This window comes from Nipponia nippon, unplaced genomic scaffold, assembly GCF_047370975.1.
Source record: "Nipponia nippon isolate SJK-2023a ecotype South Korea unplaced genomic scaffold, ASM4737097v1 scaffold_17, whole genome shotgun sequence".
Taxonomy (NCBI): domain Eukaryota; kingdom Metazoa; phylum Chordata; class Aves; order Pelecaniformes; family Threskiornithidae; genus Nipponia; species Nipponia nippon.
In genome coordinates this window covers 7,711,267-7,724,448 of record NW_028262333.1, presented here as the reverse complement: position 1 = coordinate 7,724,448, position 13,182 = coordinate 7,711,267, and the positions used below count along the sequence as shown (strand labels likewise).

The window sequence follows — 13,182 nt, the reverse complement described above, 5'->3', positions numbered from 1 at the left end:
CTTAAGCTCTCCCCATTTTGTAGTTAAAAGTAAAAGTACACATCTGGCGATTCCCTCAGCCCATAGACCCAGCCGGGCTTCTGCCTGCCTGATGCTGGGCTGAGGCCAGCAAGGGCAGGGGTGTTAGCAAAGCTGGAAGCCAGACTGGCAGGATGCTTTTTGAGAGGGTGTTTAACTGTGCATACAGACTTCCCCACCATTTAAAGGTGTCAAAAATGTATTTATCAAAAAGAAATCTGTTCACCTTTGCCCCTTCTTTTTCTGCAGAGTGGAGCAGTTGTTCAGGTTGCAAAAAGGAGCTCGCTGGTTTTAGCTCTCCCTGCTGCTGCAGCAGCTGCTTAGCCGGATTCTCGCCTTTCCCTGGGGCATTTGGAGATCTCTGCCTGCATCCACTGTAGAGATGCTCTGCATACCCAGAGCATCCGCTGCTGGACACCAGCACCAAGCCCCACTCCCAGTGAGCTAGCCCAGCCCAGCTCACTGAACACTGGTGCTGGTGGGAGGTCTCTGCCCCGGGAACCTCTCCAAACCACACAGCTGTTTCCAGTACTTGGATCTCGCCTGGTTTTGCTGTTCTGCCTCATGAATAGATGAATTTCTGCCTCCCAGCTCACTCACCCGCGGTATGCCCATTGTTGGTGAATATTCATTAAGTGAAATTAGCATCTATTAGGTCTTAATTAGCTTATAAAAGGCTTGTTTTGTGGTAATGAAGTATATACTCTGGATGTGCCTCATGGCAGCTGGTGGGTCCCCCTGCCCACATGGCCATCCCTGAGCAGGGTCCAACCCCTCTGGTGGGAGCACGGGGGGCTTGACCCGTTCTTCCCTATAGCAATGAAGTTACATCTGTGAGGAGGTGTCTGTGACCTAAGTGTGTGCCGAACATTAGCTCAGGTTTGCAAAGTTTCATTAGGTGATCGTAGCAATGTCCTGCACTGCTGCAGTGGTCTGATATTTGGTGTCTGATATTTGGTATCTGACGTTTGGTGTCTGGGCTGTTTGGGCACTTCAGGCACCTATTGGAGTTTTGTTCCATGGCTGGGCGAGCGCAGCCCTTTGATTTGGGTTTCATGGGCTGTCTCACTGCAATGGGATATGGATGGGCATTAGCTGAATGTCCCTATAAGTTTGCTTAGAAACTGTTAGGGAGGCACTGAAAACTGCTGTGCTCAAAGCAAGCGGTAGGATGTAGGAGGAGGTTGCATAGCACGCTAATGGGGACTGATCTGAGCAGTGACCTTTTCCCTCTCAACTCATTTTTCACCGTTTTTCAGACTTCATTCATTTCAACATGGGGTGGGGAAGCAGCAAAGGCAGCAAAGGCATCATCTCGGTGTGGGAGCAGGTGAGCATCCCCAGCGCTGCCCTCAAGGAGCTCGGCCCCGCTGTCCTCCGGGGCCGTGATGGGGAGGGAGCCTGAATCCAGAGGAGGGAAAACACACCATTCAAGAGCTGGTGGCAGCAGTGCTGCTCGTCGAACGTATTTCCTCCATTAGGAGGTGGACCAGGCAGTTAGGTTAACAGGTTGGACTCGATGATCTCAGACGTCCTTTCCAACCTTAATGATTCTATGATTCTATAAATGCACACAAGCAGCAGGGTAAAATGACTGACTTTGCAGGTGAGAAGAGAAAAAGTAATTACAGGCAAGTGCAGAGAGCAAATGCTGATAAGGAGAGCAGGAGCTGCCCTCCCGCTGGCTAGGAGAGCCATGACAGGGATGCACTCCACTCCCAGCATCTCTGTGTTTCCACAGGACCAGCCAGAAACACCCTGACCAATTACCTTCCACCTGATTAATTTTTGCCTTTCAAGCGCTGGTGGTTGCTTGCTGGAATAAATGGTTCTGTGTTTAGGAAGGGCAGAGGCTCTGGAGCAGTCCCTCGCAGGAAGCACTTGGTAGCTGCAACGCAGGAAAACCCTCACCAAGCTGTAATGTCAACTGCAATAAGGAGCTGCAAACCAACACAGCTCACGGGTGTGTTTTTCAGAAGCATGTGTGATCAGAGTTTTACAAAGGATCGATATGTAGTGCCTTTGTAAAAACTGAGAAAGTATAAAAAATTTCAATTTAGCCATTATTGACTTTTTTCAGACAAGATACAGAACAGGTCTTGAAGCAAGTCTATAAATTAAATTTGGCCACACAGCTCACAGACTGAAAGACTCCTTCATCATTGACAAGGAAGAGGAAGGAAGAAATGAAGATGGGTTTCCTGACTTTTGTTTTTCCACCTGTTTCTGTAAATTATATGCATTGTGTTCATGGTTGCAAGAAAGACTGAGAAATGGGAGAGCAGGGCAATGACTATCAGGGTACAGCTTTTTAACATTTTGCTGCCATGAGCTTGCAAACCCCCTTCCTCCATGGTCTGCTCCCAGGGCTTGGGGGTTTGAAACTGGCAGCAACATTTTTTTTTCCTTTTTTACCCCATTTTTTGATGGAGACCTGTTTCTGGAGTGGTGGCAGCAAATGGTCACCTTGGACCCTGGCGTGAGGAAGAGATTTCCATCAGCCCCACTCCCCTCTGCTGCCCTCCCTGCAGCCGTGTAGGATCTGCCAGCACCACCGCCATCCCAGCACCACGCGTTGCCTGTCACTGCTGCAAAAACCAGTGGGCCAATGCTGCAGCTCTGACCCAACTGTTCCCCCTTTCCCTTCCCGTGCCCCTCACACCGCTGTAAGAAATGCCACAAGCACTGGGGTTCGATACTGGCCATGGGGCCCCCGGTTCCTTCTCATGGGTGAGACCAGGGGCTATATTGCTGGTCTGAAGTTGCTAAGCTGAATTATGCTTTTCTTGATCTGGATAATGTTACCAATATGCATGAGTTGGAAATGATAATTACATTTTAGTGGGAAGATGGATGCTTCCAAATGACATTTAAATCCGTGATTATTGCAGTGGTTTGGTCAGGGAACAGTTGTTATCAAGGCCAGCTCTTCCACTTTGTCACGGATTACTGCGTTTGGGCAGATCTCCAACTGAAAAAGAAAAACTACATGAATCAGGAAATAAATTAAGTACTATTCACGGGTTCCCATCACCAATGGGTTATGCAAATGAAGGACCGTATTTCCCAAAAGCCTCTGTTTTGTGCATGACCAAGCTCTCATGCATGGGGAGGCTACCTCTGAAGTGCAGTGAGTTGTCTGCAGGGGTCAGGGTCTGGGGGTGCCCCTGCGGGCAGGGGGGATGCTGGGGGTGCGGTGCCCACCGGGGCAGAGGCTGGCGGCTCTCACTGCACCGTCTTACAGCAAAGGTGACTGTGCTATTGAGCCTTGGAGAAGAAAAGATGGCTGGAGAAATTAGGGATGCTATAGCTGTCAACAATGGAAAAGATAATTTCCTAAAAGCTATTCCCTGGAGGCTGGGGAAGCCAGGCACCTTCTGATACCCAGTTCTGAATTTTATAGCAGGCTGTATATATCCTTCTTGTTGCGGGAGAGATGTTTATTGACATAAGTAGGCAATGATCACCTGAATACTGTTTGATTTCTTACTTTAAAAAACAACAAATAGTTATATTTAATCCAATGAAAGTGAAAAGACTGTGATGATTACAGACCGGAATAATAATGAATATTTTTCTGAGCAGCGGGAGCAGAGCAGTATTGTCTGAACATTTTGTTTAGACATGAGGACCATCTTGTTTTGCTTTGTTTTGTTTTGTTTCATTTTATACCGTTGGGAAAGCCTGTGATTTCCAGGGTGGCGTGTCTGCACATCCCGTGGTGGTGTCATGCGGAGATGCTGGCTCCCCAGGCTCCCCGTGCTGGCATGCCTCCCGCAGCCCCCCCCGCTTGCTTGCTGCATCCTGGGGACTAGACCAAAACCCCTAACACTGCATTTCTTTGTGACTGCCAGGATTTTACCTGTAAGGTCCAGAAAAAGATCTGTATGAGCTGCCTGTACTCAGAATCTATGCATTTTGCTTTTTGCATGCATTTCTCTGCCATTCCCTTCTCACGGTTACTTTGCTGTGGCACCTCAAGCTGCAGTGCCAGCGATGATCTCGCGTAGTGCTGCTCCCTCTGATGGGACCACTCGTGTCGTGCTGGGAGGAGACGGAGGGATCGAGTCTGGTATAACCTGGCTGCTTACAAACACGCTGGTGGGGTGGCTCCGAGTCTGGCACCGGTGTTTCTCCCTGTGGGGTGTTTGCTGTAAGCCGGCTTGCTGTGGGGCTGCAGGGAAATGCCAGGGAGCAGCCGTGAAGCCTCCATGGAGCAGTGGTGGTGGCGGTGCCTTCCACTGCCAAAATTCCACCTTGGCCATACAGGAGAGCTACCAGCCCGTGCCACATCGCCTATGCTGACCTATTCTGGGGCAAAGCCCATGGCAGGGCGTTTACCTGCGCTAGTTCGTTACATGCGGTTGCTAATGAGGGGTAGGACTCTGCAGCTGTGTTTAACTGTGCAAAGAAGATCATTGCAGAATCCACGGGTCTTTGGTTTTAACCTGAACATGGCAAATGGGAAAAATGAGGCAGGTTGGATTTAACAGCATGTTTGATACTGTGATTTTAAAGGCAGAAAGATGACTTAGGCTAGGAGGGTTCGACGGGATTTAAGCAGCCTGGTGTTCCCAGGTGAGACCTGTCAGTCCCTGCAGCCACCTTGGGTACAGTCTTGACTTCTTTGCACACCAGTGGAGACAGGCCCTTCCTATGTGAACAAGTTTTATTCCCGTATTTCCAGACTTGTCTTTATTGAGCGCAAGCCCAGGGAAGATCAGTGCCAACATGAGCTGTTGGACCCCTCGTGTTTTGCTCAGATGGTGGCTGGGATGGAAAGGGGCAGCAGGCTTTGCCATGTCCGGCCTCCTGGGCGCTGCCTTCCTCTGGCAGCCAAAAAGTCACCATTTGTTTGTCTGTTTTGAACTAGTAACCTTGGCCTTGGCCTTGTAACCTCTATTCAAACCTATGAGTTTATTGGCTGCAGAGGAACCCCACATACAGGTAAAACTTGGAGGAATGGATTGGGAATGACAAATTCTGAAGTCCTCGTTCTGTTTTTTTCTCTGTCTTTCCTCAGGCAAAATGTCCGTGGACTTCATCAGGATTTTCTCTTAAGGGAGAAAAAGCCCCGGGTGATTTGCTCAGGGTTTGCCCTTGGGTTGGTGGGTGGAGGTAGCAGCAAATCATGACAAGCCTGAAAAGCAATTAGGGTTCCTGAAGTGATGGTTACTCACTCTGGTTAAACACCTGACTGGATCCTCGCATGACTCTTTCTCACTGAGGATCTCAGAAAACTTTCAGACATGTGTTGGATGTCTTAGGGGACCTGCAGGGGGGACCTGAGCAACACGTGCAAGTGGAGTGGATGAAGGAGCCCCAATGTTAATGGAAATTGTTAATGGTGGAGGTTTTGCTGACAGTTTGTGGTGACATTCTGGAAAGCTCCCTGAGAGGTTTCCTGCCACGCCATCTGGCTGCATCCCTCGCTGCTCCCGTGGGTCTTGGCAGGCAGCAGCAAGCCCGGCGGTGGGTGAGCAGCCTGTTTCTGGGTGGGGTGTGGGCGGGGGGTTCGGAGCTGTCGGTAACCCTGGGGTGCTCTCTGTTCCTCTTACAGGTGAGCCATCCCGGTGGTCCTCATCCCACTGCGACTGCTGCTGCAAGAACAGCAAAGGCGACAAGGAGGGAGAGAGTGGCACGTCGTGCAACGAGCTGTCAACGTCGAGCTGTGACAGCCAGTCGGAGGCCAGCTCCCCCCAGGAGACAGTCATCTGCGGCCCCGTCACCCGCCAGCCCAACATACAGACTCTGGACCGGCCGGCCAAGAAGGGGCCGGTGCAGCTGCTGCAACAGTCCGAGATCCGGAGGAAGAGTGACCTGCTCCGAACTCTCACCTCCGGCTCCCGAGAGTCCAACTCCAGCAAGAAAAAAGCAGTGAAGGAGAAGCTCTCCATTGAGGAGGAGCTAGAAAAATGTATCCAGGATTTCCTCAAAATCAAAATCCCAGACAGGTTTCCAGAAAGGAAACATCCCTGGCAATCCGAACTGCTGCGGAAGTACCACCTATAGGCTCGGGGTGGGGAAAGCACATGACCTTATTACCGTTAGAGCAAGATTCTAAGTGATACAAAAATAATTCCCAATAATAATTATTTCTTAGGTCAGAAAAAAAAAAATCCATCTCTATAGTACTGCCTAATTTGCCTATTTCACCTTAACATTTATAGTCATAGGGCAACGATATTTTTCCAGTCGTGGAAGCACAATGACAAACGCTTTTATTTGTAAACTCTGAGTCTTACACAAGCTGAATACCTTAAGGGCACAACCATACTGACAACAAGAGATGCTCATGTGTGGATGCTGCTGATGCTGGTGGGAACATGGCACGTGAGCAGGCAGTGTCCGGGGTGTCTGTGGACTGCATGCCTTCTGCGTTCTCCTTGTAGTGCGTTTGTTTGGAGGGATGTACACAGCTCAAAGAAACAAGCTATGCCATGACAGTTTACCTTAAGCATGTGTATATATATATGTGCATATATATATGTGTGTATATATATCTCTGTGTATATATATATGTATATATATATCAATATATATTGCTTAAAGATTTTTCTGGCTCTCTCCTTATAACTGCACTTTCTCAGAAAAGAGCATTTTTTAGCAGTCTATGGATGTTCCGTTTCTTCTTCAGGTCTTTGAGGGTTGAACAGTAGAAAACCCATCTCACTCTCTCTCTCCTCTGCTCCCTCTCTCTACCTTTTTCCCCTCCCTTCTCTGAGACACTGTAAATGCATTTCAGTGGAGACCAGGGAATAGTATGTGGGTCTTTGTTGCCGTCAGCAAAATATTCCATTTGGTTTTGATGATCTTGTTCCCTTTGTGTCCTCCCCACGCCTCTTGTCATGTTTCTCAAGGCTCTCCGGTGCCAGTGGGTTAAATGCGTGATGATCCCAGTTGGAAAGCTGTAGGAATTCTTCCAGGGTCAAGTGTGGTGACAGGAGGAGTGGCCGTGCTGGTAAGGACAGCTGATTTCTGCAAGCTTGCCAGGTGCGTGTGCCAGCAGTGTTTGGCCAAAGCTGGCAGGGAGAGCAGGCGCTGGGTCCTGTCCGGCTCAGAAGCAAACACAAGAAATTATCCACCTAACAAGCCACGTTTAGTGCTTTGACTGGCGAGGGATTGATTGCTAGAGGACGGGAGCAACGCCGTTCCAGCCATGTGCATTTCAAGAGAAAATGCAAACCCCAGAAGGAGGTACCCCTATTCCCTCCTGCAGACGCCCGTCTCAGTGTTGGTCCTGTCCACAGCTGGTGGCAGGACGTTAGCTAGCAAACTGCGCCGAGTGTCCTGTGTTATCCGCCGCGCACTGGCTGGGCAGCCATGGGAAACGCTGGTCCTGCACTGATCAGAGCGGAGGTCCCACAGTCCACAGTCCCCCAGGGTGCAGGAGCTTGGGGAAAGGGAATGGGTCAGTCTTGTGGGGTGCAACAGGCTGTCATTGCTGGGTAATGCATGAGCACAGCAACAGGGCCAGAGAGCACTCAGGAACTGGGTGTTAGCAAGCGGTCAGAGGCGTAGGGCCAGCAAAACCTGGAGCAGGTAAGCGTCAGGGGGGGCTCAGCTCAGGGGGGCTCAGCTCAGGGGTGAGCTTGGGCTGCTGGGGCGGGTGAGCCACAGAGAGTGACAGAGAAATTAATTGCTCCAGCTAACCTATTTTGCCATAGCTAGGAACAAACCAGCTAGAGTATTTGAGATAAATTATTTGTTTTCTAAAGGCACAGAAAGAAGGAGATTTTATATATATAAAAAAATATGGGAAGTGATGGTGCTGGTAACACAAAGCACTTTGATTCTCACTTATTTAGTGTCCTGATGTCAAGTATGCACAGATTATTTCTGTTGATCTTCATGCAGTTTCAGCAAGGTGGTATCTTTGTGCTTGCAGGGCTCCATTGTGCCCACACACCTGGCTGAGACATTTTTGTTTTGCCAGAAGAACCGTGAGGTCTGCACGAGCACACAGGCAGAGGTTCATACCCATCACTCAGCTGCAGATGTTATGCAGGTGTTTATTGGTGAGGATGGAAATTTTACCAGCAAAAAAGGAAGCAATACTTGTCCAGAGTGATCCATAAGCATGAGCTGGCTGTAGGGAGGGGGAAGAACCCTCCCAGCAATACATCTCCCAGTCTTTGGAGAACAGGGCTTGGATGTGGCAGCTTGGCATCATCTCTGCTGAGGTTTTACAGGTGAGAAGGGTGCTATTTCTTACAGTGAACACGCAGTGTTGGTAACGCAGAGTGAGGAACGTGAAATAGAGGGTCGGACCTGGGAAATGCTGGGCTCAGTGAGAAAACTCAGCACTTCTTGGCATCAGGCTCTAGAACCAATTCAGGTTTTAAGACATTCACTCACATTCGAGTTCAGGCATGGTAGTTGTGCAGCCCTCCACTTACCTGCTCAAAAGGTACATTGTCACATGGAAATCAATGTTTTGCACAAGATCCACAGATCTGGCTCCTCTTAGTTATTTGTTTGTTAGTTTATTACATTTTTCTTTTCCTACCCAACATTTCCTGCATCTTGCCCCCCCACTCTGGCACCAAGCAATCAAAACTGGGGAACAGATAGGACTCTCCCTCAGGATTTCCAGCTGAGTATGTAGTTTGGGATGGATCACCCCTCTTCCTTGGCAGCAGACTGCAGCTAAAACCTTGTCCTTCCCACCGCTCCAGATCATTCCCTGTCTCCTTTTAATATCACAAATATTTGGGCTACAAAATACTTGTGACAGAGTGGAAGAACAGGCGCTGGATGTGTGTGTGGGGGGTGGTGGTGGTGTGTGTGTGTGTGTGTGTGTTTTCCCAGACTGACGTTCAGGGTACACAGGATTGCACGATGATTAATAACTGTAGAAAAATTAGACCAAATGAAACGCGCCCGAATGGGCTTGATTTATGTGGCCTTCATGTCTTCAGTTTTAGATGAAATGGTTATTACTCTCCAGTGCTATAGAAATAAAGGTCTTAAACTTCAGTAATCACAGGCAGGCCAAACCTGCTAGGAAACACAATTTAGGATGGAGCCAGAGGAGAACAGGTGCCCAGGCGCGTGGGTGCACGCTGGTCTGTGTCTGCGTTCATATGCACTTTCTGCTGCGGTATTGCAGGGATCTAATTCTGGTCTAACTTCATGTTGCAATTGTTTTACAAGTGGCTTGGTATAGGAGCTAGGGGCTGTGCTTTGAGGCTTTTTGCTGTTAAGATCGACTGGCAGGCTTTAGGTGAAACAGCCTCTGCTGTAGAGGAGCCCCTGGGCAATGGTGGGGAGCCGCCCACCCCTCCCCGATGGGGGTTAACCTAAATGCTGGATGCTCTGCAGTGTCCCTTACTACTGCTCAAAGGTACCCTTCTCTCCCTCCTTCCCTCACTGCCTTTCTCTGGACCACCAGTACTCCATGGCAAGAACCGCACCCCACCAAAGAGCCACACTTCAGGCACCTTGTTCTGCCACCATCAGGTGGCTGCAGGGCCACCACTGGGCACAGGACCCTTCCAGCATGAGCCCCTGCAGCTGGCTCTGGGGCTGGAGGGAGGACAGAGGGTGGGACCACCGTGCTATGGTGTGGAGAAACCACGGCCAGGTAGAGACAGTCACCAGGAGAATTAAAAATGCTGCTCCACAACGGCCCCGTAATTCACGTGCAGGTGAACGTGGGTCAGGAAAGAGCAACTGAACCTTCTCCTGCTGCACAGGCACTGAGATGGAGATTTTTCTTATCACAGGAGGGTGATGTATTAACTCTGGAAGACCTCTTCCCAAAAATAATGTCATGCATAAATACATATACATATATACATATCTACAAGTCCATATACATACGTATAGTTAGATAGCTACATATGGGATGAAAGGCATATACTTATGCCTTTTTGGCAAGGTGGTTCTCCCCCATCTGCAGGATGTGGCACCACTCACTGTTAGAAGGGGCAGGAGAAATTCCTGCAATAGGTGGGTATCAAAATGGTGCCTCAAACCAAACCATCAGCTCAGCAGAAGTAGGGAAATACGGTCGGTGCTCAACACGTCAGACACCTTCCTCCCTCCTGGGCTTTTCCCTGGGGCTGTGCAGGGCTGATGGGCTGCAGCCCCCCTCTGCTCACCTACCGAAACAAGGCAATGAGGGAAAGAAGGAAGATGGACGCAATGCAGTGGGGGAAAATGAAATTGGAATAACAGCTTGTCTAAAAGGTAGCTGGGTTTTGAGCTCTAAAAATATTCAGCTCAATTCTACTTTGTTTCAGTGAGAGAACCTGTGTCTATCCCTAAGACATTTTTGGCCACTTATCGGTAGCCAGCCAAAATGAAATTCAATTAACAGAGTACTTTTTATTCTTTCTAAAGTATCTGGGGAGCAAATTGGGCTTTGAGCTACTTTCCATGCATAACAAAGACCAAATATAAGTTCTGTTGAAACTAATTTGAAAACTTACATTGACTTTAGTGGGACTAAAACACCTTTTTTCAAGAAAAATGGGCACTTGCCTCAGTGAGGATGAGAGAAAGCCATTAAGCTGTAATAAAATTCACATCCACTTATGTTGCTCGCTATGTTCATTACTTCTGTGTATGGCAAACAGGTCTGGTCATTTGGTGATGGTCTTGCATGGCCAATCTTTAATTATCATGGTCTGTTTAGTAGTCTTGCTTAAGCTTTGCTGAGGACACTGGGCTGAAGGAGCATGGTAGGCGTACATACCCCTGCACAAGTGCACCGTGGGATGAGTGCCTCGCAGGTGGGTGACACAGCCCCCCTGGCCGCAAGCGTTGCTGGCGCCTGGGCTCAGCTCAGCTCAGCTGGGCTCAGCTGGGCTCAGCTCAGCGCCCATTGCAGCCGTGTGCATCCCTGCTGGCCTCGGCAACCCGCGCCTGCTTACGCCTTTCATGGTCAGAAATACCAGTTTTCCAAGGGCTTTGTTACATGCCCCAATGCCTCAAGACAGACACCTGAGCAGGACTCAAAGCATCAGGGGGAGACAAAGGGAGAACATGTGAATTTACATAGACCCATGGGGACAAAATTGTTTTACTTTTTTCCCCAAATCATCTGCATGCACCGTATAGAGGCTTCACAGCACTCTGGAGAACGTTTTGGGTTTTTAATTCTAGTTTTGTGAGTCCATTTATTAATTTTATTTGCAAAGCTGTGGGCTGAAGGAGAAAACAAGGTTGATTTTTATTGGCAATGACCATAATGTAACTGAGACCTTCAGCCACATCTCACACTTTGCTCCTAGCCCTAGAAAGGCTGGAGAAAACTTTCCAACTTCTTACTCTGCCCTGAAGCCCTTTCCACCATTGCATGTGGACTTGGCTTTCAGAGTACTTTATGCATAAGGCCCCATGTGTATCATGGTACAAAATAATTGTCCAGTCTTATGGATAGTTTATGCCCCAACGGGGTTTTGTAGATTAATAGTAAAAGAACAGAAAAGCACTTTTAAATTATTTATATTATAAAAAGACATTCTTTATTTTTCTTGGCATCAATATCACTTGGCTAAAAAATCAGTTTATAAGTAAGTATGATATTACAGATTTTAAACTATAGCAATGATAAAGCAAACACGAAAAAGCAGAATTCAGAATTAAACAGACAAAACTTACCAACGTGAAGCAGAAGGATGGCAGGGCCCAGCTGGTTGAACAGGAATTGTTGGACTTCAACAGGGGATGTCCTCCCTGACGTCCCTTTGCCTGTCTCCTCTGGCCGTGCCACCCTGGCCCCGAGGAGCGGGCGCGCAGGGCAGGGAGGGGGGCTGGCCCCTTCCCCGTGTTCGCAGGGCATGATCCAACCCGGGCATTTTGGTTTATACAGACATACCTGCGTTAGAGGAGTGAGTGCTGTGAGTGCAATATTTTCCCAGCCAACCCAGGATTTAGAGGGGGGTTTGGTGATTTTGTGATCTATTCGGGGCCTTGCTCATGTTACATTTTCGGACCTCATACAAGCACTTAATGACTTTGCTGAGGCTGAGTCAGTCTGTTGCACATTGATGTAGATTAAGTGGCACCCACTGAATTACCTCTCTACTTTCCAACATGGTTCACTTGTACATAAGTGTAATGTCAAATTGTTTACAGGTTATTTTGTGCGTAATTGTGAAAAAAAAAAAGTTTTAACTACAAATTTAAAGGAATCGATTTTACTGGAAGGTGTTTAAAAAAATGAATGTGCTAAATACAGTATAGACATCATTGATTATGGTCTCACATGAATGCATGTATCTCCGTGTTGTCAGTCCCCACCAGTGAGGTTATTGGCAATATTCTGCAGTCTGTGAATAGCAAATATGCATAAACTACTGTGACTCTGACAAATATAACTCGGTAACTGTTTCTACTGTGGTATGTAAAAAAAAAAAATCATGTAGCTTTTAGCCTGCTGTATTTCCCTGGTACAAATAACACCGTGAAAGAAAGAGAGACATCTTGGAAAAAATCAAGCAAGTCATAGCTGTGACCTGTGTGGAGTCATTCATGCAATGGCACCTGCCAGGTAGCTGTGGTCCAACTGCTAAAAAAATGCCTATTTATAGAGGCTCGGAGGTGGTAAATGAACGTGTTGCTATTGCCTTCTGCTCCAGCGTCACTGCTGGTGGAAGAGATGACCTTTTATTTAGGATGATGATAAATGAAGAGAGCCACTCCATATTAATAGTTTCCGTGTGCGGGTTAGGTGTTACACAATACGCTGGTGAAAAGTACAGCTATCAGTGTTGTGGCATTGGGAGGCTGAAAACTGCAGCTAATTTGTGTCTTGCCATTCAAATAAATCAGTGCATATACACTGTAAGAGCACAGACAAGAATAAATAAGTTGGTATCCTTCAACTGTCATATATATATATATACACACACACCTAAATATATAGATAGATACATACATGCTTTCTTGCCCACTGTGATTTAGCATCGGTTCATGTTAACCAGTTCCCTGCAGGCTGGGGATTATTCTCCCTTGAAGGTGGTGGTGGTTTTTTTCCTCATTCATTTCTGGGTTGGGCTGAAAGTAACAGTTCAGTAGTCACAGGGTGAGATTCTTCTGCCTCCCTGTCTTGAACAGAGATTTTCTGATGCCATGATTTCAAAGTACTGTCACCAGCAGCAATACTTCTGGAAAAGCCATCATTGCATCAGGGGTTACCTGCCAAAGTATTTC

At 47.9% G+C, this 13,182-nt stretch overlaps 1 protein-coding gene across 2 annotated transcripts in view; it reads left to right on the top strand.

Moving 5' to 3' along the window:
- Nucleotides 1–7,559, top strand: part of KCTD16 (potassium channel tetramerization domain containing 16) — an 82,340-nt gene extending 74,781 nt beyond the window's left edge. For both annotated transcript variants that reach the window (XM_087753895.1, XM_009464366.2), the window contains exon 3: nucleotides 5,579–7,559. In XM_087753895.1, coding sequence (XP_087610021.1) covers nucleotides 5,579–6,030 — 452 coding nt within the window. In that variant the 3' untranslated portion in view covers nucleotides 6,031–7,559. The remainder of the gene's footprint in view (nucleotides 1–5,578) is intronic.
- Nucleotides 7,560–13,182: the final 5,623 nt, after the last annotated feature.